This window comes from Muntiacus reevesi, chromosome 5, assembly GCF_963930625.1.
Source record: "Muntiacus reevesi chromosome 5, mMunRee1.1, whole genome shotgun sequence".
Classification (NCBI taxonomy): domain Eukaryota; kingdom Metazoa; phylum Chordata; class Mammalia; order Artiodactyla; family Cervidae; genus Muntiacus; species Muntiacus reevesi.
The window spans coordinates 35,744,956-35,771,492 of NC_089253.1; the positions used below are offsets into that span (position 1 = coordinate 35,744,956).

The 26,537-nt window shown below is 42.9% G+C and overlaps 1 protein-coding gene across 2 annotated transcripts; it reads left to right on the forward strand.

Moving 5' to 3' along the window:
- Positions 1–5,510: 5,510 nt before the first annotated feature.
- MS4A8 (membrane spanning 4-domains A8) lies at positions 5,511–25,188 on the forward strand. Of its 2 annotated transcripts, none has more exons than XM_065936746.1 (7): positions 5,511–5,735; positions 6,106–6,325; positions 8,554–8,676; positions 14,542–14,601; positions 16,564–16,701; positions 24,476–24,589; positions 24,767–25,188. In XM_065936746.1, the coding sequence occupies exons 2-7, from the start codon at positions 6,107–6,109 to the stop codon at positions 24,866–24,868; spliced, it is 756 nt and encodes a 251-aa protein (XP_065792818.1). In that variant the 5' UTR covers positions 5,511–5,735; position 6,106; the 3' UTR covers positions 24,869–25,188. The 2 variants fall into 2 exon arrangements, with proteins under 2 accessions (XP_065792818.1, XP_065792817.1); XM_065936745.1 differs by having other exon boundaries at positions 5,512–5,735; positions 6,103–6,325.
- The last annotated feature ends 1,349 nt before the right edge of the window (positions 25,189–26,537 follow it).

Genomic DNA, 26,537 nt, shown 5'->3' on the forward strand with positions numbered 1-26,537 from the left:
CTTCAAGAAACTCTATCCTATTTAAAACATTATTTCATCTAGTATTTATACATGATCTCATTTTACTATTTCCAAGTATAATATTTTTAAACACAGTTTTGTTATTTAGTTTTTTCACTTGAGAAATACTTTTTCCCAAATAAAAAGTCATCATAAAATTCAGTTATATGACAACCAATTTTTAATATCTAATATATTTATACAACTTACAGAATATAATTCATTATTTGGCTTTCTTCGTAAATAGTGACTGTGGAACCTACATTTTAATTTTACCTAGGCATGGAGAGATTTTTCTTGTATAACTTATTGTTTTTCTGCTTAGGAGTTTTTGAAAATCTTTACCTTGTATTTGTATATAAGGACTAAATAGTTTCTTGAAACAGATCAAAATAGAGCTCCACTGTTTCAAGAGACTTTACAGTCTTTATTCTTTCAAGCCCTCCAGGGACAGACTGTCAATTCAATTTAGAGGAAACCTTCTGAAGGAAATATTTTCTTCTTCATTGTTCAGCATTGTTCAGCTGTCTTGTTTCAGCATTAGACATTCTTGCATTTATTTGGGAGAAAGGAGAATCTAGGTGCTTAAGTTGAGAATTCTAGAAATATATAAATTAAAGTGATTTACCTCTGTACACTTTGATTCTCTTTGGTGTTTCTTTCTTGGAAAACATGCTGGTCCTACAGGTACAAATCAAAGAGACCGACGTCTCTACTGGTATCCTAGCAGGCTCATGGATTCCGCTCCTAGCTCTTACCTCCCCAAGGACTTTTCCACAAGAGGGAAAAGAATGTGCTCTAACGTTGGAAAAACAATTTTTAATTGTTGAGTGAGTTGGACGTTATACACGCTCTTTTTTCCAAAGAGAAAGTAGAAAAAAATACATCCATTAGGTAGAAAAAAAATGATGCTCACAGTTGCTCTAAACTTTTCATGAACCAGGCCTTCTCCAGGGGAGGATAGTTGTCATGGACTTATTGGAACCCCTGTATTTGAATGAGTAGGACTCCAGATTCTTCCTTGAGATGAAAAGCAAGGTCATAAGGATCATGTTTGCTTCCATTTGGGGCAGGGTCAGGAAGACCAAAGAGAGAGACAAGTCTCCACTTGCCCATTCAGACTGTTCTAAGGGTGGATCCATTTTATGCCCTTAGAACAGTCAGGTAACTGATCAGACTAAGAAGGAATGCTCAAATGGGCTCATTTGAGGGATAGTTAATACAGGGGCTTTTTGCAAAATAGGGGTGGGATGTAGAGAAACCACAAGTGATAGAATAATACTGTAAGTTGTTTAAGAACAGAAGCAAACCATAATCCTCTGAGCCTGATGAAGCAAGCAGTGACTCCTCAGGAGACAAAACTAAACAGAGAAGCCACTTTGACCTTTGGTCAAGGGGCCCACTAGCCCTTGAAACATCACAAAGGGGGAAAGTGAGAGAATTAAATAACTTGCCCTTTCTCTCCTGCAATCTCCTAATAGGATGTCCTGCTATTTGCAACCAGCTGAAGTAGGACGGCAAGGGTGCCTGTTGAGGAAATTCATGTAAAGATCAGCCCCTAGGGACACAATGGAAAAGTGGGGAGGGGAGATTCAGGAAGCAGGTGCCCTGCTCTGGACCATGGGAGGCTAGCCCACGTGAACTGCAACATCTCATGCCTGGGTTTTATCCTTCAGGTGGTGTTCATCCAATTAAACTGGAAGTCGGGAGAAAACAAGTCCCTTCTGGTCACAGTTTTGACAGTAACTGGATCCTTCTATGTAAGGCCCTGGTTATTAGGCATCGCACTTCCTCAGCTACAGAGCTGCAACTCTTACTGCTGTGGTTACATGATTCCTGCACCTTGCCCCTTAAGGCTTAGGGGAAGTGATACCTTCCCTCCAGTATTGGTTCCCAAATGTGTCAACATCACTTTCCATTCCCATGACTCTGCTTATATTTCTGTAAACAGTTTCTTCATTAATCTTCCTTTAGTTAAACACTTTAAGACTGACTTCTGTTTTCTTCCAGGATCCCGAGTGATACAGCAATGCAGAAAACTTTGCATAAGCCATCAACAAGGCCAGAATGAGTGGGATCAATGTAGAGACTGCATTTTGGGGGGATACTCAGTTTTCTCTAGGTCACTAAAGGAAGATAACCCATTCATTACCTTCCCCTAACTAGAGAACAAGAGTAGCAATGAGTTCTCAACTCCCAGAAGTGTTTAGCACTGACAGAGATGCTGAAGATCAAAATATATTTTGAAGTATTTCTGTCTGATCTTTCTCTTGTTCTGTGATTTCATTCTGTCTATGTTTTGGTCCCTCTATTCTCTGGCTTCACTTGTACAGGCTCTTGTTTCTAATTTCTGAGGTGGCTGTTATTCTCATTGTTTCTTTTTCCCTTCAGCATTCATGAGCTTCAGGGTATAGTTGGTTAGAGTTATTCATGTCTTGGTAATCTCCCAGCTAATTAAGTGCTTTGTTTTGAGATATAATTCACATACCATATAATTGAGTCATTTAAAGTATATAAGGGGCTTCCCTGGTAGCTCAGACAGTTAAGAATCTGCCTACAATGCAGGAGACCTGGGTTTGATCCCTGGGTTGGGAAGGTTGAGGAAGGCATGGCAACCAACTCCAATATTCTTCCCTGGAGAATCCCCACTGACAGAGGTGCCTGGCAGGCCACAGTCCATAGGGTTGCAAAGAATCAGACATAACTGGGTGTCTAAGCACAGCACAGTGCAAAGTATACAAGGCATAGTAACCTAAATGGGAGAAGAATTTGAAAAAGAATAGATAAATGTATATGCATAACTGAACCACTTGGCTGTATGCCTGAAACTAACACACATTGTTAGTCACCTATACTCCAACATAAAATTAAAAAGTTTTAAATTAAAGAAGTTAAGTGTACAAAGCAATGGCTTTTTAGACTGTTCAGAGTTCGGTAGCCTTCCCTACTATCTAATTTTAGAATCTTTTTTTTTACCCCCAAACAAACTTTATATTCATAGCAGTCATCCACTACTCCACCTGCTTTGAGCCATAGAAAACTATGAATCCACTTTCTATCTCTATGGATTCTCCTATTTTGGACATACCATAGACATGAAATCTCAGAATATGTGGACTTGTGTGTGGCTTGTTTCACTTAGCTTAGTCCATCTGTGTTGTAGCAGGTATTAAGTTCTTCATTATTTATTTTTTCTTGTTGTTGAGTGATATCCATGGATATCTATACCATTTTTGTTTTTCCATTTATCAAATGAAGGACATTTCAGTGGTTGCCAATTTTTTACTGTTTTTTAACATTTCTGTATATGTTTGCATGTGGACTTATATTTTCATTTTATATACATATATATATATATATATATATATATATATATATATATATATACACTAAGTCTCTTCAGTCATGTCCAACTCTGTGCAACCCCATGGACTGTGGTCCACCAGGTTCCTCTGTCCATGAAATTCTCTGGGCAAGATTACTGGAGTGAAGTGGATTGCCATACCCTTCTCCAGGGGATCTTCCTGACCCAGGGATTGAACCCATGTCTCTTACATCTCCTGCATTGGGGGTGGGTTCTTTACTACCTGGGAAAGTACATATATATCTAGAAGTAGAATTGTTGGGTTATGTAATACCATATATTCAACATTTTGAGGACTATAATAATCATTTGAACAGGTAAAGTAGTCTTTTGAGTAACAAGTAAGAAGTATTAAAAGAGTTACATTAACCAATATTCCTGAAATGATTTCATAGAGTAATGCTTCACTTTATGTAGATATATGTGGTTTTAACTTTTACATCTTATGATGAAATCTTGTGTAATGACAGGAAATTGTTGAAATTAGTGAGTGTTTGCCATTTAAACAGGAAAAAAATTGGTGACACTTCAATTTTTTAAAAAATGCTTGCTGTTAATATATCATATTTTTTGAAACAATTTCAAAGAAACAAAACCCAACAGAAATTCTGAGACTTTGGAAAAACTTCCTCATGACTAGCCAATCATTATGCAATGTACATCAAAAAGAATGATGTCAGGAAGTTGGCCTCTTTGCCTTTTTTTTAACCAGATTGACTGAGTAATATTCTTCGTCCAGGTGCAGGCTTTGTTTGCACATTGATTCCTTCTGTGTGGTTTAGCTGATTGCCTTAGCCTCTATTTTTGTTCTTGTTCAGTCACCGAGTCGTGTCCAAGTCTTCCAGTCCCATGGACTGTAGCATGCCAGACTTCCCTGTCCTTCACTCTCTCCCAGAATTTGCTAAAATTCATGTCCACTGAGTCAGTGATGCTATCTAACCATCTCATCCTCTGCTGCCCCCTTCTCCTTTTGCCATCAGTATTTCCCAGCATCAGGGTCTTTTCCAGTGCGTCAACTCTTTGCATGAGGTGGCCAAAGTATTGGAGCTTCAGCTTCAGCATCAGTCCTTCTTAGGGGCTTCTCAGGTAGCTCAGCTGGTAACAAATCTGCCTGCAATGCCAGAGACCTGGGTTTGATCCCTGGGTTGGGAATACCCCCTGGAGGAAGGCATGGCATCCCACTTCAGTATTCCAGCCTGGAATCCCCATGGAGGAGCCTGGGGGGCTACAGTCCATGGGGTCACAAAGAGTTGGACATGACTGAGTGACTAAGCACAGCAGAGAACATCAGCCCTTCCAATGAATATTCAGGGTTGATTTCCTTTAGGATTTACTAGTTTGATCTCCGTGCAGTCCAAGGGACTCTCAAGAGTCTTCTCCAGCACCACAGTTCAAAAACACCTATTCTTTGGTGCTCAGGCTTTTTTATGGTCCAATTCTCACATCCATATGTAATTACTGGAAAAATCATAACTTTAAATATATAAACCTTGCCATACCCAAAATATGTCCTACACTTCTCTCTTCATGCTTTTCCCCTCCTCCATTTCCTCTGCCTGTGATGATGTTCTTACATTGACCATTTTACCAAATTCTAGCCATCTTATCAGTTTCATCTGTTCACTCAGCAAGCATTTTCTTAGTGCCTATTACCTGTCAGTAGGAATACAAAGATGAGTGTGTCATGGACTATTCCATCACAATCCTCAAAGTACAACAATTTTTGTACACTTTGCCTGTGTAATTCACATGATGTTCATCATGGATGCACCAATATGCCTGCCCACTCTTGGGCATTTTCTGCTTTGCTACAGACTCCGATGTAGAGTTTATGACTTAAGTTCATTGCAATTCTTATTTTACAGGCTCTGGCTCCCTTTTTCTAATGCAGTTGATTGATTTCAAATTCCACTTGTTGTTTGACGTCTTTCCTAATCTCTTCAAATCTAGTGAATCAGCTTCTCCTTCATTCTCCGGCGAGAGTCCCTTGTTTCTGTACTGGGTTATTTACCTCGCTCTGTCTTGCGTTAGAGCCGAGACGTGACCACTGTACAGCCAGCTCCTTCCTGTGTCTCCCAGGGTACCACGTACAACTCTTCCTTCTCCAGTAAATACTTTCCCAGCTGAATTGCAATTAGGTGGCTCTTTGACCAAATCAGGAAGTAAATGTGGGTGTGGAAGTGGAACTCTGCGTAACTGGTTAACCAAGTCTGTATCTGGGAGGAAAGCAGAGTGGACTTTGGATCTTTTTAAACACATCCCCAAACCCAACCCAGTGTGTTCACTCCCTATGGAAAAAGAAGCCACCTACAGCAAAGAACTGGGAATAGACAGACAGAAGTGAGAGAGACTTCGCCGCTGGCAGAGCAAAGTGAGTACCCTTGATCTAATAGTTTCTGTGGATAACTGAGGGGCGGTGATAAGATTTGCTGCCAAATGAGATTTGAATGAACCTGGGTGTGGGGTGGAGCATGTGGCAGGGTTTATCGTACCAGCTTTTGGGGGTCTGCTCCAAAAAAGAGTAGAAAAGAAAAGAAAATTTTAAACCAGACCAGAATTCACAAGTAACCTGTGTGTGTGTTTATATATATATATGTATATATATATATATATTTTTTCATATATATATATTCTTTTTCAGATTCTTTTTCATTATAGGCTATTGCAAGACATTGAGTATAGTTCCCTGTGCTATACAGTAGGTCCTTGTTATTTATTTTATTGCACTTGTTTTTCAGCAGCATGAATCCATCGACTTCAGCAGGTCCCACGGCCAATTCTGTGTTTGTGGTGACACCCCCAAATGGGTATACCGTGTTCCCTGGGGGCATGTCTCAGGTGCCCCTATATCCAAACTACCAGTCCCAAGTCCATGTAATTCACGGGAACCCACCTGGTCCGTGGCCACCTGTGAGTCAGCAACCCACGGAGAGAACCCTAAAAGAAGGCAAAGCCTTAGGGGTAAGTGAAACTTCACTCCGCAGGGAGGGGTGGGGGTGTTGCATGGCTGAAGCTGGAGAAGGGGGGAGTTTTGGAAATAGGGACACTCCAAATCCAGTAGGTGGGGTTGGAGCTGACCTGGCCTCACCAAATTCAGATCTATGAGAAAGCTCAGCTGGGCAGCATCACTAGGGCCTCTGCTCAGGACCTTGTATTTTTTGACTCAGGCATTTTAGGAAAGAGGAAGAAAAGCAATGGGGGAAAAAGCACAGTAAGCTGACACCTGTGTTGGTCCATGTGGCCCCTGGAAGAAAGTGCGTTCAGCAGACCATGAGGTGAAATCTAAAGGAGCTTGAATGGAATATCTGCCCAAGAAGGAAAAAAGCACACTAGAGAACTAACAAACTAAGGGAGCCCAACAACTTTCCCCCTAAGAGGTTGTCCTGGGTAGTTCAAGGAGAGGCCCATTTCATTGCAGTGTCTGGATTCTGATCCAGACTGTCTAGGACTCAAATCCTAGCCCCACCCCCATTCACTGTCCATGGGATGTCAATAAATATAATCTGTAGGTCCATTCGTATCTGCCACATTTACAAAATACCCAATCATTCCATTTCTGAGACAGTCCTCCAGGTATACCTGCACATGCAAGAAATGTGACATGTATGAGCTTACCCATGGCTGCACAGCTGGTGATCACAAAAGAATGGAAACAACCAAAATATCCATCAGCATAATCCTGGTTAAAGCCATGTATTATACCTCCAAAGAGTGAAATGTAGTGAGCTTTAGAAAGAACAAGTAAGCTTTTTGTGCAACAATGTAGACATAACCCCAAGATGTGACATTAATGGGAAAGAAAGCAGAGGCAGACATTCCATATAATTTGTTATTGTGCAAATTTAGGGAAGTAATATATTCATATCTGCTGCCATGTTTGTCATCTATATACCATTAGTATGTACAGTATTTGTGAGAACATACCCTGCATGAGTTTCCAAGGCCTGCCATCACAAAATGACATAAACTGGGTGGCTTCAAGCAACAGAATTTTATTCTCACAGTTCTGGAGGCCAAACACAATCAAACTGTCCTCAGGGCCATGCTTTCTCTGAAGGATAGGTCCTTCAGAGGAGGAACCGCTAGGGAAGGGTCTGTTCCAGGCCTCTCTCCTAGTAGTAGTTCCTTGACTTGTGGCAGCATAACTTCAATCCTGACAGCCATGGCGTTTTCCTGTGTTCATGAATGTCTCTCCACATGGCATTCTATTTCAAAGGACAGCAGTCAGGGGCTTCCCTGGTGGTCCAGCGGTTAGTGCTCAGCACTTCCACTGCAGGGGATATGGGTTTAATAGCCAAGGAACTAAGATCCTGCATGTCACATGGCGTGGCCAAAAAATTTAAAAAGGACAGCAGTCATATAATGGTGCTGTTGTAAAGAATCTGCCTGCCAATGCAGAAAATGCCGGAGATGCAATTTTGATCCATGGATCAGGAAGATCCCCTGGAAAAGTAAATGTAAACCTACTCCAGTATTCTTGCCTGGAAAATCCCATGGACAGAGGAGCCTGGCGGGCTACAGTCTATGGGGTCGTAAAGAGTCAGACACGACTAAACACATATGCACATATAGGATTAGGGGTTCAGCCTACTCCAGCACACCTTACATGACCTAGTTTTATCTGCAGTGACAATATTTCCAAACAAAGCTATAATCTGAGGTGCTAGGGATCAGAATGTCAGCACACGAATTTGATGGAGGAGAGGCAGACACTATTAAATCCATAACAATATCCTGAAGACATAAGTGAAGAGCACGAATATTTATCTACAAAGATGTTCATCACAGTGTTATTTATAATATGAAAAAAATAAACAGTCTAACCCACACAACCTCTCTGCTCCGATGATTCCATGGAATATCCACACGACAGAATCTGGGCAGCCCTCAAAAAAACATGTTTGAAGGATAATTAATTTCACGGGGACATGTTCGTGATGAAATGTTCAATCTATAGAGACATTGTGAATTATCCATGTATGTATCTGAAAAGAATAATGGAACTTTATCCAACAAAATGTAAACCATTGTTTTCTCTGAGTGAGGAGGAATAGTGGGCAGTTTTTATTTCAATTTTATATTTTCCCATATTATGTTTTGGACCAGGGGAACAAACGATTTATTAAAATAAAAAGGGGGCAGAATCCAGACTCAGAAGCAAAGGCTTCCATTTGGGGCTCTCCTGACAGGCCGTCCAGATCCTGATTGGCCTGGTTCACCTTGGCCTCGGTTCCGTCATGCCGACTGTCCTCTCAGGGTACTACACTGCTGTGTCGTTCTACGGAGGCTTCCCCTTCTGGGGAGGCGTCTGGGTGAGTAAAACGCGTCACCTCGCAGCCGAGTTCTCAGGAAGCGCCGCACACTCTGGGCCACCTAGTCAACGTGTGACCTGCAGGTTCCCGGCCTAAGGGGCTGGGTGGGAACCCGGCTCAGGTCTTGTCGCCCAAGCGAACTACTTGGCTTGGGCCGCCCTGACGAGTACCGCTGACTGGGTGACCTGCACCGCAGAGACGTGGTGTCCCACAGCTCCAGAGAGCAGAGATCTGAGACCAAAGTGCCAGCAGGTTTGGTTTCTTCTTAGGCCTCTCACCGTGGCTAGCAAACAACTGTCTCTTCCCCTGAGTCTTTGCATGGTTGTGTGTGTGGGGGTGTGTGTGTATACCCTAATGAAGATGTGTGTGTGTGTGGGTGTGTGTATACCCTAATGAAGATGTGTGTGTGTGTGGGTGTGTGTATACCCTAATGAAGATGTGTGTGTGTGTGGGTGTGTGTATACCCTAATGAAGATGTGTGTGTGTGTGGGTGTGTGTATACCCTAATGAAGATGTGTGTGTGTGTGGGTGTGTGTATACCCTAATGAAGATGTGTGTGTGTGTGGGTGTGTGTATACCCTAATGAAAATGTGTGTGTGTGTGTATATCCTAATGAAAATGTGTGTGGGTGTGTGTGTGTGTATACCCTAATGAAAATGTGTGTGGGTGTGTGTGTGTATACCCTAATGAAAATGTGTGTGTGTGTGTATACCCTAATGAAAATGTGTGTGGGTGTGTGTATACCCTAATGAAAATGTGTGTGTGTGTGTATACCCTAATGAAAATGTGTGTGTGGGTGTGTGTGTGTGTATACCCTAATGAAAATGTGTGTGTGTGTGGGTGTGTGTATACCCTAATGAAAATGTGTGTGCATGTGTGTATACCCTAATGAAAATGTGTGTGTGTGTATACCCTAATGAAACTGCGTGTGTGTGTGTGTGTGTGTGTGTGTGTATACCCTAATGAAAATGTGTGTGTGTATATACCTTAATGAAAGGTTGCTGCTACAAGGAGAGCTGTGAACAACTCTGGGAATTTTGGCCTCCGAAGAAGAGGAATCTGATCTGGAGCGAGTGACAAGGCTTGATTGCTCAGAGCTTTTTGTGTAATAAAATTTTATTAAAGTATAAAAGAGATAGAGAAAGCTTCTGACATAGACATCAGAAGGAGACAGAAAGAGTGCCCCCTTGTCAGTTTTTAGCAAGGAATTATATACCTATTAGCAAGCTACTAATTAGAGAAAGGGAATACCTCAAAACTGCGAGAGTTGCACCAGGCCCTTCACCCACAACATGTATGTTGAGAGAGCAGAAGGTGAGTCATCCCCGGCCATAAAACAATTGACATGAATCTTGAAGAAAGGCAGATTTCCAAGCAAATACATAGTTCATTAACATAGCTTAAGGAAGAGATTTTCATGAGAAAAACACATTAGTTAGCTCAAGGTTTGAGAGAAAGTTAAGTTCAGACAGAAGCAGGTGTCACCATGACAACACAGGATTAGAAGTGAAAAGAAAAGAAATGTCTGCCACTTGTACTTTTATTTCCTCCTGCTTCTTGGGGACCTCTGGCCTCCCTACCAAGGCCATTAACACTCTCACTAATCTCCTCATTTCATAAGAACATAAGTCATATTGGTTTAGGTCCAAGTCCAACACTGATGATCCCCTTTAACTTTAGTCAGCTCTTTTTTAAGTCAAATTTTATGGTTGTTGTTTGGTTGATTTTTTCAATTATTTATTTGTTTATTTGGATGTGCTGCAACTTAGTTACAGTACCCAGGCTCAGTAGTTGTGTGCATGGGCTTAGTTGCCCTGTGGCAGGTGGGATCTTAGTTCCCTGACCACATCCCTTGCATTGCAAGGCAGATTCCTAACCACTGGACCACCATGAAAGTCCCCCTTAATCATTTATTTAAAGCCCCTGTCTCCAAAGAGAGTCATATTCAGAGGTACTATAGGTTAGGTCTTCAGAAGATATATTCTGAGGGGTCATAATTCATTCATAACACAAAGGTTTACAAGACAATGCAAGACAGCATTCACCCAGAAAGGCCACTTTCCTAATCCACCCACCCCAGAGGGCAGGGAACATTTTTCTAGTTTATCAACCCAGAGGAGCTGCTGTTTTCTAATTCCTACAAAAGCACCCATGTGTAAAAAAATACATTGGAACAGTCCTCAAGTGTTCAATGTAGACCCACAGCCTGAACTCCAGGAGAAAAGCATTTCCACCCATGCTCAAGGGTCAATAAGCCACTAAAAAAATGGAGACTCAGCTTAGAATTCACTGAAGGGCTTCTGAGTCCCCATTCTGGTAAAATACTTGGGGGGTGTTTTCTTTCAAAGTCCATAGCTTTCATCAGATTCTCAGAATGATTTGTGACTCCCTAGAAGTTTATTTAACTTATATGCAGAGTATATCATGAGAAATGCTGGACTGGATGAAGCACAAGCTGGAATCAAGATTGCCAGAAGAAATATCAGTAACCTCAGGTATGCAGATGACACCACCCTGATGCAGAAAGCAAAGAAGAACTAAAGAGCCTCTTGATGAAAATGAAAGAGGAGAGTGAAAAACCTGGCTTAACACTCAACATTCAAAAAACAAAGATCATGGCATCTGGTCCCATCACTTCATGGCAAATAGATGGGAAAAGAGTGGAAACAGTGACAGACTTTATTTTCTTGGGCTCCAAAATCACTGCAGATGGTGACTGTGGCCGTGAAATTAAAAGACCCTTGCTCCTTGGAAGAAAAGTTATGACCAACCTAGACAGCATATTAAAAAGCAGAGACATTATTTTGCCAACAAAGGTCCATCTAGTCAAAGCTTTGGTTTTTCCAGTCATCATGTATGGATGTAAGTTGGACTATAAAGAAAGCTGAGCGTCGACAAATTGATGCTTTTGAACTGTGGTGTTGGAGAAGACTCTTGAGAGTCCCTTGGACTGCAAGGAAATCCAACCAGTCCATCCTAAAGGAAATCAGTCCTGAATACTCATTGGATGCTGAAGCTGAAACTCCAATCCTCCAATTCGATACCTGATGCGAAAAACTAACTCACTTGAAAAGACCCTGATGCTGGAAAAAATTGAAGGCAGGAGGTGAAGGGGATAACAGAGGATGAGATGGTTGGATGGCATCACCGACTCAATGGACATGAGTTTGGGTAAACTCCGGGAGTTGATGATGGACAGGGAAGCCTGGCATGCTGCAGTCCATGGGGTAGCAAAGAGTCAGACACAAATGAGTGACTGAACTGAACTGAGAAGGTTAAGGAGTACAAGTCCTTTCTCTTCTCCAACGCGTTGTCTTTAAGATTGTTTTGCATTCTCCCTAGTGTCCTCCTCCTCCACACACACACACACACACACACACACACACACACACACACATGCACACACTCACGCACACACGTGCGTACATACACACTCCTTCTTCCCCCTCCACCCACCAGTCTCCTTTTCCTCCCTGCTGTTAATACAGTCTGTCCCTCAACTCACACACCTGTCTATGACTCAAATGCAACTTTTCCGACAAACAACAAAATTCCAGAGTAACCTAGATGTCAGCCAAAGTCACCTTATCCCGTGAGATTTAAATAAAATAGCCTGGGGCGTCCCTGGTGGCTTAGGGATAAAAAATCCGCCTGTCAATGCAGGAAATAAGTCATGAAGATCCTACAAGCCTCGGAGCTGCTGAGCCCACGCACCACAGTTATTGAGCCTGTGCTCTAGAGCCGGGGAACCACAACTACTAAAGCTCACGAGCCCTAGAGCCCAAGCTCTGCAACAAGAGAAGCTACTGCAATGAGAAGCCTGTGCACCCCAACTAGAGAGTAATCCCCACTCTTCGAAACTAGAGAAAGGCTAGCACAGCAATGAAGACCCAGTACAGTCAAATATAAAATGAATAAATAAATGAAATTAAAGGGAACAGGCTTCAAAAATTTAAGGACTACTATAATAAACTTCACAATAAATAAATAAATAAAATAAAACAGCATAGAGTTAGCCCCCACTCTCATTTTCACACAATATCTGCAAAATGGCAGAGCTTATGCTCTAGGGAATTCTTTCTTTGGGTCACTGCTCCCTCTCTTTTTCTCTAGCTCCCATCTGTCCTCTTCTGAGATTCTGGTCTTCTCTCTGCTCTACACAGACCTAACTTGGGACCAACCCCTCTTCCTGCCCCCAAGCACTCACAGGGCACCTGTTCTGTATCACTAACTTTAGTGGAGTTCGGGGCAGCAGAAAGGACTAACAAGCCAGACAAAGAACACCCTGCTATTGAGCGTTAGCCTCCACTGAGTATTAAGTGCCCTGACATTTCAAATGCCTCACTGGCCATCTCCTCTTCTGCCAGGATGCTCAGTGACCTTCAGCCTTCCTCCGTTTTTCTGCAGTTTTGTTCTTAGCTGCCTTCTTCACTCCAGGACTGTCTTTCTATTTCTTAAAGCTCACTAATGCCTTCTTCTAAAACAAAGGCCTTGGCATCTCAAAAGGGCTAGCAGGAACGTCAGAAATCCAGCCTTTTATTCCCTATCTTCTTCATCAATTCTCTATAAACAGAAGGCTGTACAATTGAAATTTGTTTTTACACTTCTAGGAAATATGGAATTCCCCTTAGAAGGCATAAGCCACTCAAGTCAGTCTTCATTGTAAATCACCATTTAAACTCCCAGGCACATGCATCCTCCCTGACTGGGAGCAGGTAGAGAGTGGGGGTTAATACCATGGAATCCGGAGTCAACTCCTTGAATCTGACTCTCAACGCTGCTACTTTCTGGTTGGTCTTGGATGCATTATTTTAAATCTCTAAGCCACAGGACTTCCCTGGCGGTCCAGTGGTTAAGAATCCTCGCTTCCATTTCAGGGGTGCAGCGAGTTCAATCCACGGTCGAGGAACTAAGATCCTGCATGCTGCACAGTGTGGCAAAAAATAAAAAGCAGGATGTAAATAAACAAATCTCTAAACCTCAGTCTACCATCTATAAAATGGGAATATTAATAGTGCCGGATGGGACATGATGCAGTTAAATAAGGTAAAGTTATAAGAAACACTTCATGTAGTGCTCAGCAAAGCTTTTCCTAAACAGTGGCTGATGTCCTTTCAGACCACTGCTGCTGCCATCTTGGGCAAATGATGGTAGGTAATCTCACCAGCCGCTGTGCCTACAGAATACCAGTGCTGGGATAAATGCACTCAATCTACCTTGCAATTCTCATATTGGGCATTCAGTTTTGTAGACATGTGACACTTTTCTGAATCACTAAAAGGTACTCACCTAGGTGTGCAGACAGGCAAGGACTAAGGTTGGGTTAAAACATCTCAAAGCAGTACAGCTGGTAGCCTTTCCTCCTCCCTGTCCTGAGCTCCTATTCCCAGCTGAATTCTGAGATGTGGGTGGGAAACCAACAAGATATGCATGTGGAAAAGTAAAAGAAAAAGAAATAAACAACATTTACTCTGTATAGGATCTACTCTGTGCAAGATACACTAAATGCCAGATAAGGGGTAGAAACTTTCTAGTGACAATGACACTTAGGAAGACATGTCATTTTCCTCTTTTTCAAATGAGGAAATAAATATTTCAGAAATGAATAATTTACCCAAGATCACATGAGATTCAAGCCAGAATTTACAACCAGTCTGCTGGATCCCACTTTACTGCCCCGTGATGTGGTGCAAGACAGGCCCTCATTCATCCATTCATTCATTCTTTCCCCTCATGTTGAGCTGGGATCTCAGCAGAGGAACATAGTGTGTGTGAGAGAATATGTGTGTAAACAGAATCATGGGAGCCTGAGGACGGGGCCCCTAACCCCTGACCTCTTTCTAAACCACCTCTCCTCCGTGCCAGTTTATCATTTCAGGATCCCTCTCGGTGTTGGCAGAAAAGCAGTCACGAACTTCTTGTCTGGTAAGTCACATCCTGGGACTGTCTCTCCCAGCTGGGGACCTATAGGAAAGACACACCAGGGGGAAAAGAAGATTAATCCCTCCCTCATCCACACACCTACTCACAACCAGACATGGGACTCTGACATATTGTTGTTCAGTCACTCAGTCATGTCTGACTCTTTGTGACTCCCATGTTCTGCAGCACGCCAGGCTTCCCTGTCCTTCACCATCTCCCTGAGTTTACTCAGACTCATGTCCGTTGAGTTGATGATGCCATCCAACTATCTCATCCTCTGTTGCCCCCTTCTCAGCAATCTTTCCCAGCATCAGGGTCTTTTCCAATGAATCAGCTCTTTGGCCAAAATATTGGAGTTTCAGCTTCAGTATCAGTCCTTCCAATGAATATTAAGTGTTGATTTTCTTTAGGATTGACAAGTTTGATCTCCTTGCTGTCCAAGGGACTCTTAAGAGTCTTCTTTAGCCCCACAGTTCAAAAGCATCAATTCTTCTGACACTTGCTTACAGATAATCACAGGGCCACATGAACCTGGCCAGAGTTCCAAAAAGGAAAATGTCTAGAGGACTTAGGGGAGGGAAGGGCAACATAGCCACATTAGTTAGGGCATCAGAGAGTGGAGAGAAAGAACAGCTTCCCAAGGATGCTCTTACAGGAGGAGGCATAGAGTTCCCAGGGGCCCAGGGCTCCCCAACAGCTGAGCAGCACACAGATCAGGCCCCCATTTCTTCAGGACAGCCAAGGAGGCTCAGGCACCTGCCCCTCTAAGGAATCCAGCCAAAGGAGCTCTGTAAATCAGCCTGGACAAGGCTTCATGGTCCCCTAGAAGTATGCCCAGAAAGTACCCTGGTTCCTTTCACAAGCAGGTTATCTAGCTTCAAGATAGCCAGGTCCCTACACCAGAGGAAATCTATTTGAAAATCTCCAAAGGAAAGCTCAAAATTATGGGCATGTCTATTTACACCTGGGCTTTCCCAAGTGGCTCAGCAGTAAAGAATTTGCCTATCAAAGCAGAAGACATGGGTTCGATTCCTGGGTCAGGAAGATCCCCTGGAGAAGGAAATGGCAACTCACTCCAGTATTCTTGCCTGGGAACTCTCATGGACAGAGGAACCTGGGGGGCTACAGTCCATGGAGTCACAAAGAGTCAGACATGACTGAGGGGACTAAACAACAACTTTCTGCATGTAGCCCAGAATCATGGGCCACCGGAGCCTGTCACGTTCCAAGACATCAGAGGTTGATCCTCCTGCCCATCTCCTATGGGATAAAAGGATGGAGTGTTTCCCAAAGATTATTCTTGGGGACGCTTGTCCGGTGACATACTCTGTGAAGGTGGGTAGGTAAATTTGGAGAGCTTTCTATTTATTAGCACCCCCCCCCGACCCCCACTGAAGATCCATAATCCTTGTTAAAGGCTCTTATAAGTCCTGCAGCAAAGACCTGTTTAACTTTGTTTAACTTAACTTTATTTCAAAGTTAATTTAGCCCCCAAACTTTCTGTTTAAAAAATTAAATTAAAAAAATTTTTTAATATTTATTTACTTTTAGTTTCCCCAGGTCTTTGTTACCTTACAAGGGCTTTTTCCCTAGTTGCAGTGAGTGAGGGCTACTCTCCACTTGCAGCGTGAGGGCTTCTCACTGCAGCGGCTTCTCTTGTTGCAGAGCACGGGGTTCTAGGCTCACAGGCTTCAGCAGTTGTGGTGCATGGGCTTCGTTGCTCTGTGGCATGTGGGATCTTCCCAGACCAGGGATGGAACCCATATCTCTTGCATTGGCAGGTGAATTCTTTTACCACTGAGCCACCAGGGAAAACCCAGCCACACTCCTTTCTGCACAAAACACTGCCTTGTTTGCTGCAGAACTGATTCTGGGAAATCCTGTTAAGAAATACTTGTTGCGTCCCTGCTCATCTCAGTTACAATTGTTTTCCTCTCCCACTCTGACCTTTTGTATCTTTTTCAGCTGAATAGCAGCGTGGGCTTCAACATCGTCAGTGCAATCTTCTCCATGGTTGGACTTACGCTCTTCATCGTAGATTTAATTATCACGGCTCCGTACGCCTACCCTGACTATAATCCTCACTATTCCACCTGGGGCCGGGTGAGTATCCCTCCTGAAAAGTGTTCCCCTGGGTTCCGCCCTAGCTGGGTTTAGAAATTGTTGGAAAGGGCCTGACATGTGTGTTTTTGAAATATGGTTTTCCCAGGGTATATGCCCAATAGTGGGATTGCTGGGTCATATGGTTGTTCTAGTTTTACTTTTTTAAGGATCCTCCATACCTATTTTTATTCCTACCAACAGTGGGAAAGGATTTTCCCCTTTTCTCCATACCCTCTCTAGTATTTATTTGTAGATTTTTTGATGATGGTCATTCTGAATGGTGGGAGGTGATACCTGATGGTAGTTTTGATTTGCATTTCTCTAATAATTAATGATGTTGAACATCTTTTCAAGTGTCTCTTGACCATCTGTGTGTCTTATTTGGAGAAATGTCTATTTAGGTCTTCTGCCCATTTTTTGATTGGGTTGTTCATTTTTTTTTTATTGAGTTGCATGAGCTGTTTGTATGTTTTGGAGATTAATCCTTTGACCATTGCTTCACTTGCAAATATTTTCTCCCATTCTGAAGGTTGTCTTTTTGGCTTATTTACAGTTTCCTTTGCTATGCAAACTTTTTAAGTTTAATTAGGTTCCATTTGTTTATTTTTGTTTTTATTTTCATTCCTCTAGGAGGTGGGTCAATAAAGATCTTGCTGTAATTTACATCAAAGAGTGTTTTTCCTATGCTTTCCTCTAAAAGCTTTATAGTGTCCAGTCTTACATTTAGGCCTTTAATCCATTTTGAGTATATTTTTGTGTATGGTGTTAAGTAGTGTTCTAATCTCATTCTTTTACATGCAGCTATCGATTTTCCGAGCACCACTTATTGAAGAGACTCTCTTGTCTCCATTTTATGTTCTTGCTTCTTTTGTAATAGATTAGGTGATTATCTCTGGGCTTTCTGTCCTATACCATTGATGTATATTTCTGTTTTATGTGCCAGTACCATACTGTCTTGATTACTGTAGCTTTGTATAGTCTGAAGTCAAGGAGCCTGATTCCTTCAGCTCTGTTTAAAAAGACACATGTATCCCAATGTTCATTGTCGTACTGTTTATAATAGCCAGGACATGAAAACAAACTAAGTGTCCACTGACAGATGAATGAATAAAGAAGATATGGTACATTTATACAATAGAATATTACTCAGCCATAAAAAGAATGAAACTGAGTCATTTGTAGAGTTATGGATGGACCTAGAGTCTGTTATACAGAATAAAGTAAGTCAGAAAGAGAAAAATGCATATAATATATTAACACATATATGTGGAATCTAGAAAAATGGTACATATCAGTCTAGTTCCCAGGGCAGGCATACAGACACAGATGTAGAGAACGGATGTGTGGGCACTGGGCAGGAAAAGGAGGGTGAAATGAATTAGGAGACCAATTTGCTATAAATACATTGGACTTCCCGATAGCAATACACTACTATAAAATAGTTAGCTAGTGGGAACCTGTGCTATAGCAGAGAGCTCAGTTCAGTGTTCAGTGATGAGCTAGATGGGTGAGGTGTGGCGGGAGGGATGCCCAACAAGGGGATATGTGTATGTTTATAGCTGATTCACTTTGTGGTACAGCAGAAGCTAACACAACATTGTAAAGCAATTATATTCCAATTAAAAAAAGAAGAAAGGGCCCAACAACCAAACTTCTCCAAGTGCGTTAAGAATGGCAACAGAGTTTAAGGTCCCTGATCATTCTTAGTTTCTACTTTTGTAAAACAGTATCTGCCATATGACACAGTTAGGAAATTTTTTAATTTATAATTTCATTTATGTAACTATACATTTAATGCATATGTACCTGACAACCTGCCTCTACTCACTTTTTGCCTTCCTCCCCATCACTAGGGACAAGGAGTCAGCAAAGATTTTCTGTAAAGGGTGAGAGAGTAAATATTTAAGTCTTTGCAGACCATCTGGTCTCTGTTGCAACTACTCTCCCCTATCTTGTAGTGGGAGCACAGACATAGAAAATACAGAAACAAATGAGCTTGACTATGTGCTGATAAAACTTTATTGACAAAAATAGGCAACAGGCAGGATGTAACCATAATTTGCCAACCTGTGCTCTATATCAGTGCCATCCAATAGAAATAGAACATGAGCCATGTATATGATTCTGAATTTTCTAGTCATCATCCTGGAAGGGGGTGAATAAATGGAATTAATTTTATTAATATGTTTTATTTAACCCAATAGATTCAAATGTCATTTCAACATGTAATTCGTGTAAAAAAATTATCTGATATTTCGTATTTGAGATATGAAGTCTTTGATTTTTTTTAATTATTTATTTTAATTGGAGGCTACTCACTTTACAGTATTGTAGTGGTTTTGCCATACACTGACATGACTCAGCCATGGGTGTACATGTATTCCCCATCCTGAGCCCCCCTCCCACCTCCCTCCCCATCCCATCCCTCTGGGTTGTCCCAGTGCACCAGCCCTGAGCACCCTGTCTCCTGCAATGAACTTGGACTAGCAGTCTGTTTCACATACGATAATATACATATTTCAGGTGTTTGAAATCCAGGGTGTATTTTGCACTTGAGGCCTAGCCACATTCCAAGTGTTCAACAGCCACACGGGGCTCATGGCTCCTGGATACAAGAAACCAGCTATAGATGAGTCTCATGTAAATTCAACCTCTCCATCTGTACAGCAGAGTTCATCTCCTTCCCCTGCCCACGGCCTTTCTTCTGTATCAGCCATTCTCCCCTCTGACTGGAGCTTTCCCATCAGCATATGAACATGCTTTTGTTCCCTCCATTGTAAAAAAAACCAACCAACCTTCTCTCAGGCCAGATACCACCCTATTTCTCCGGCCCTCTTTGCAGAAAAATCCTAAAAAGATTTGTCTACCCTCACTCTCTCCAACTCTCTCTCCTCTTACATTTGCACTTGAGCCCACTCTAATCAGACCTTCTGCTTCAGCTCTCCAAAAACTTCCTATTCCCCAGTCAGCACTCCTCTGTGATGGACGTCTCACGATGCCCAGGCTGCTCCCTGCAGCTGGTCCTCCTCCTCTCTCTCTCCTCCCTCTCCTTTGCTGGTTCTGCTCTTCCCCCAGTCTCCTAGGCTGTCCTTGGTCCTCTTTTTTCCCCCTGCTTGCACGGCCTTGGCAATGTCATCTGCTGGTAACCACAAACACCTTCTCCAGAGTAAAGAGCACCAACCCAAATCTCTCTGCCAAACTCCAGTCTCTTGTGATCTACTGTCCACACAACATCTTGAAATGAATGTATCCAACTCTCATCTCCAGATTTTACTTCCCAGACCTTCGCTTGGATTTCCTTATCCCGGTTGATGACAACTGCATCATTCCAGTCACTCAGGATAAACCTTGGAGTAATCATTGACCCTCTCTCTTTCTCACGCCTTCCTGCCAATTCCTCAGGGAACCCTGTTGGCTCTACCTTTAAAATGCATCCAGCATCCAACCATTTTCACCAGTTCCTCCAATTCCTCTCTGGCCAGACTCACCATCACCTCTCAGCTTCCTAATGATACCAACTAGGGCTCTTGGCCTTCCCCAATCAATTGAAATTGACTAGAGGTCAGACAAGAAATTCAAGCAAGGTTTTATAGGGGCCCCTGTTGCAGCAGGGGGTGAGTGAGGACAAGCAACAGGTTCCCTTGCTTCCTCACTACCCGGGAGGCGGGGGGATGGTGTGAGCTTGTTCCTCGCATAGAGTAAGGGTAGGACTTCCCAGGTGGCTCAGTGGTAAAGAACCCACCTGCCAGTGCAGGAGATGTGGGTTCCATCCCTTGTTCGGGATGATGCCCCAGAGAAGGAAATACAACCCACTCCAGTATTCTTGCCTGGAAAGTCTCACAAACAGAGAAGCTTTGTGGGCTATAGTCCATGGAATCGTGAGAGAATCAGACATGAGTTAGTGACTAAATGACAACAGGAGTGTGTCCAGGGGTTGGGCCAGAGGGGTAGCTTTGGTGTTTTGCCCACCCCCAAGGTGGTGTTGTGTGCCTTGGACATGCGCAGTGTGCTGCTTTTGCTCCTAACACCCTGGTTTTGCTCCAGGCTCTTCAGAAGTGGCAGTTGGGTTTTTTGGTTTCTTTGTATCTTTTGTCCATAATTTTGCCCCCAACTGAACACACACACAGTTATTTTTAGTCCCATATAGTTTCTCTGCATTTTGTTGTTCAAGAAGAGGTGCGTCCAGGTACAAGTATTGCAGCATGCTGCAGAGGGTCCCAAGTCCCAGCCTGTTTCACTAACCACTCTCTCTGCTCCTCCCTTGTCTCCTTACAGCTGTAAGGACAGCAACTAGAGTAAGAGTGAGCCTTTCTGAGATGTAACATCACATCACTTCTCTGCTCAAAACCTGCCAGTGCTCCCACTTTACTCACACACACCAAAAAAAAAGCCAACATCCTTACAGGAGCCTAAAGATGTTGGCCTCTGTGGCCTCTGACCCCACTCTCTGGCTCTCCCCCACTTGAACCACACTAACCTCCTTGATGTTTCTGCAAACACACCAGGCATGTTTCCACCTTCAGGCTTGGGAAGGTCCCTCAGATATCCCGCCAGCCCCCTCTGTCCTTCAGGCTGTTTCTTAGTAACCACCTTCTCAAAGAGACCCACCTGAATGACAGAACCACTGCACTTAAAAGCATTACCTACACTATCCCAGGATCCTTCTCCCCCACATCCCCAATTTACTTCCCAGTATGTTGCGGTCCTTTAATGGACTGGAACCTGGTGGTCTGGATTCGACAAAAAGAAAGTGAAAGAGAGAGCTGGAGGGAGGGAGAGAGAGAGAGAGAGAGAGAGAGAGAGAGAGAGAGAGAGAGAGACGGGGAGCCAAGCTCTGATGGAGCAAGGGCATTTTATTAGCAGAAATTCAGGCTTATGTATCTTTAGTAGATGTTTACTCAGCTATTACACAGGATGAAATTTTATCAATAGTCACAACATGGATAGTCTAATACATACAAGGTTGCTGATGCAGAGAAGAGTCACTGAAGGGAGTTACTGAAAGGAATCCAAGCAGATACCATTTCTCATGAGATCAGTCCTTAGAGCTGCATGCAGCTCTACTCATTCCCAGAATAGGAACTAATAAGGAACAGAGGATTTATGAGAAATAGAAAACAGCATGTAGGAATCCTCCTGTTAAATGTTCCCTGACACCAGTAGCCTTAACCATCATCTGACAAACTCTGCAATTTACTTGTCTGTTATATTTCATGCTTACTAACTGTCTCCTCCCACCAGAATATAAGCTTCATAAGGGCAGAGACATTTTTCTGTTTCATTCACTGTCCTGTCTCAAATACCCAGGCCCGTGTCTGGAACATGATTGACAGTTCATAACCATTTGTCAAATGAATACATAAATGTGCCTGGCATGACCTATACTTGGTAAATAGAAAACATTAATTGTTATTTGTTTTGATCAGAAGTCCTTCCCAAGACTTTTGCCTCCAAGATTTGTGAGAAAAGCCTCACCCCAGAGAACCTATCGACCATGTCCATGTCTTTTATCAAAAGTACCTTGAGTTTCTCCCCTTCTGGAAACACTTTATGGCTTCCAGTTGCTTTAAGATTAAAGTCTAAATTCCTCGGCCAGGTATTTATTGCTGCCCAGAGACCTGGCTCCAACTCTATGTGCCTTGCTGCTCACTTCCCTTCCAATCCCTTGCTCCCCCTGACATCCAGCTCCCCCACCCCCACCCCATCCCCATCCTTCCCCCAACGCCCCACCCAGAATGCTGGGCACTGGAGAAGGCTTGCATCTTTTCCTGCTAGGAAATAGGAGGCATGGCGTGCTCATTGTAAGAAATGAGGAGACAGGTGCAGGTTGAAGAGCTGAGGAAGGAGGGGTGGGTGGGAGGGAAAGAGGGTCAGGAAAAACTAAACCACACAGCACTGCCAACACCCTGGAGTGGAGGCTGCAGACACTTTAAGTCAGAAAACTTGGCTTCTAATCTTGGTTCTGCCCATATCAGATCTCAGAAAGAGAACTCCTCCTACCCCAGCTGCCCACCCCACTCTCAGACCTCAGGCCTGGCATCTGAACAAGAAGAGCTGGACTTCATCTGATCTTTGCAAATGATGACCCAAGGGATGGGGTGCTCCAGGAGCTCAACAAGCATGAATTAATGCCCATCAAATGATGCATGTCTAAACTCTGTGTGTGTGTGTGCTCAGTAGCTCAGTCATGTCCAGCTCTTTGTGACTCCATGAACTGTAGCCCACCAGGCTCCTATCTCCATGAGATTTCCCAGGCAAGAATACTGGAGTGGGTTGCCATTTCCTACACCTGGGGAATCCTCCCGACCCAGGGATCAAACTCACATCCCTTGCGTCTCCTTCACTGGCAGGCATTGGCAGATTCTTTACCACTGAACCACCTGGGAAATCCATCTGAGCTGCTTGAAGGACTCTTTTTCCATGAAGGGTTTTCTTTGTAAAAGAATTGTGTTAAAAACAACTTTAGAAAGGGCCAGAGTCATTTGAAAACACTCTTCCTTCCTGAAGCTCTGTCATTCTTTGACTAAGACCTCATTATCCCACCTTTCCATTTGTTTGGACCACCCTCTCCTACCCCCACCCTCTCTAACTCATGTAGGGTGAATTCCATCTCTCTTTCCCTCACTCATTTATAGCTCTTACTCTGTCTGATGTGGATTGTAATTATCCACATCCGTATCTGTCTCCTTCACTCAACTGTGCCTCTTGGGATGCTTCTCTGAGCCCGTTGTACCAAATAGATATTTAGTAAATATTTGCTAAATTGAGAGGGAGACAAAGGAAAGGAGGAAAGAAGGGGCCTCTCCAAAAGGGAGAATTCTCTGAGCAGCTGACTCTCACCTATGTCATTTTAAAATTATAATCAATAACATATATTTGGTACCTACTACCATGTACTGTGCACTTTTACTTTCATATTTAGTATTTCATGTGATTGGAATCCATATGGCAATTGGGGTCTTTCAGCCCTGTTCTTTAAGATGAAAATAGACTCTACTCAAACTCTCTCCTCAGGCACAGTGGGAGACCCCATTCTCCTGGGTAATCTTGGAGAATAGCAAGGAAGGGGCTTGGATTTCTCCAGGTCCTTAGGTGAAATCTATTTTTGTTGAACTAGTTCAAATTTGGGGGCCTTTCACTCACTCTTTTTTCCCAAACCTAAGACAGCCCCAATTACTTCCCTCTACAAAATGGCACTGTCAGAAGCCAAGAGAATGATTTCAGTAGCTGACTCTCTCTAAAGGTTCAGAGAGATGGTAAAGGTTTACATCAGAGCCTAGAAAACTACTGATTCCTGAAGATTAGATATTCCTGTTTTGTGAAATGTCATCTTCTCATGAGATGCCTTTTTCTGCAGCTGCCACCTTCCCACCACCTTGCTCAGTCCCATCTTTCTCCTCTACCCACACTGTTTCTCCCTGTGGCTTGTCCATACTCCCAAATTTCTGTTCACTTCCTACACAGAACAGTTCCACTGTTTCACTGTCTGACTCCAGACCATACCCTCAGGTCCCTGATATCTGAAGCAAGGTGTCAAGGGGTTTCCCTAGACAGTGACTATCCTCTCTTTTAGGGCAGCATTGCTAGTAAGTGTTAAGATAATATTTCTTTCACAAACACACTTGGCCTTCACAAAAACCCAGTGAGGTATTTTCCCCACTAAGCTGAGATGAGGTTAGAGGACTTCATCAAAGCCATAGAGATAGCCACTGCAGAGTCAGAGCTCAGACTCCCAGACTTGCACTCAGGTCCTCCCGGTCCATTCTGGTTCCAGGTCCCTGGAATGGCCATTTCTGGTTTGCTGCTCATCTTCTGCCTCCTGGAGTTGTGCATTGCAAGTGTATCTGCCCACTTTGGCTGCCAGCTGACCTGCTACCAAACCAACAACGTGAGTCCCAGAGGCTCCTCAGAGGATGGGAAGAGGTCCCATAGTGGGTGGAGACTAGAGAGCTCATCCTACTCCCCTTCCTGCCCAGGAGGAGGAGGGCTCCCTTGGTACCTAAAGGCATGCCCAGTCCTTCTTGCTTCATCACTGGTACACTTCCTGTTTGCCTGTGTTTTCCAGGTGGGCGTGGTGATCCCAAATGTCTACGTGACAAACCCAGCGGTCATCCCAGAACCAGAGAACTCGCCACCAAATTATTCTGAGGTCCAGGGTGACAAATAAGCAAAGCCAAATGTTCTAGAAGCACTTTTCACTGGAACCCAAAAGAATACCTCCTCTGTCTGGGCTCCTGAAACCAGATTCTTCCTTCCCTGACAATCTCAAGGAAACATCTCTCCAATGGCATGTGTTCCTGGACTTCATTCCATTCAGCCTGGTGGATTGTGCTGTTCTTCTTTCAAAGAGTAGACAGAAATTTTAAATGGATTTTAATAAGAAGAGTTCCTCCCTAGGGCATCCATGCATGGGTGCCTTTGTGCCACATATGTCTAGATAACCTACCCTTCATTCTTTCCATTATTGATTCATTTAATAAAAATGCACTGAGGCTTTGATATGTTTAAGACTCTAGTCACAGCAAAAGGAGGGTGCACACTGGGGAACACAACTGCCCTTGACCTCAAGGAAGTTCTGGCCTCAGAAGAGAGGACAATATACAGGCAATTTTCTCTGACTTGGAGAAGAAATGTGGGGATATGAAGAGAATAGACAGGGATCTGATTTAGTCTGGTAGTGAATCAAAAAGGAATGTGAAAAGCATTGATTGCAGCAGCATGTATGGACCTAAAAATGACCATACTAAGTGAAGAAGTCAGACAGAGAAAGACAAATATCATGTATAACTCATATGTGGATTATAATTTTAAAAATTGATACAATTGAATTTATTTGCAAAACAGAAACAGACTTACAGACATCAAAAACAAACTTTTGGTAACCAAAGGAGAGATAAATCAGGAGCTTGGGATGAACATTCACACACTACTACCTATAAATAGATAACCAGCAAGGACCTACTGTATAGCACAGGGAACTCTACTCAATATTCTGTGATAACTTTTATGAGAAAAGAATCTGTAAAAAGAATGAATATGTGTATATGTATAACTGATTCACTTTGGTATATACCTGAAACTAACACATTGTATATCAACTATACTCCAAAAATTTTTTTAGTTAAAATAAATAAAAGGAGTGAGGAAAGCAGAGAACAAGGCAAGTTGAGGCAGCAACAATTTTAGTGCAAAAAGAAAGCCTCCTGTGTTGGGGAGATCTTTCCAAAGAGTGAGTTATCCACTAAAATGATCAATCCCTTCTCTTTGCTGTTATAACCGATGCAATAAGAGTCAACACTGTCTTATGATAGCTTACAAAGTTATGAGGCTAGTACATCTTTATGTGTAAAAGGACAGGGAGTAAATCCTGTATGAAATGGCTGTAAATTCATAACTTCTAGATGCACACATTAGTTTAAATACTGTTATCCACAACAGCCACTGGCTTCCAAAAGTTTTGATGTCGATGGGTTAGAACAATTGTCCCTAAAGATCAGGTGTTCTCAAACATCTCCCTGATGTCAGGGAGCAGAGGAAGAGGGGGAAATTAAGGACAATACAAAGGTTTCTACCTCAAGTAACTGGGTGAATAGCCATTTACTGAGATGGAAAAGGCTAGAGGAATAAAAGGTTTCAGGAGAAAAGCCAAGATTTCAGTAATATAACCCTCAAGAATTTATAGGAACATCGCATTTCAGAAAGTGAAAGTGTTAGTCGCTGAATTATGTCTTGACTCTTTGCAACCCCATAGACTGTACCCACCAGGCTCCTCTGTCCATGGAATTCTTCAGGCAAGAATACTGGGGTGGGTAGCCATTCCCTTCTCCCAGGGATCT

Coding starts and splice junctions, on each gene's coding strand:
- MS4A8 (XM_065936746.1), top strand. CDS start 6,107: ATGAATCCATCGACTTCAGCAGGTCCCACGGCCAATTCTGTGTTTGTG. Junction 8,677..14,541: donor CCTTCTGGGGAGGCGTCTGG/GTGAGTAAAACG, acceptor CCTCCGTGCCAG/TTTATCATTTCAGGATCCCT. Junction 24,590..24,766: donor CCTGCTACCAAACCAACAAC/GTGAGTCCCAGA, acceptor TGTGTTTTCCAG/GTGGGCGTGGTGATCCCAAA.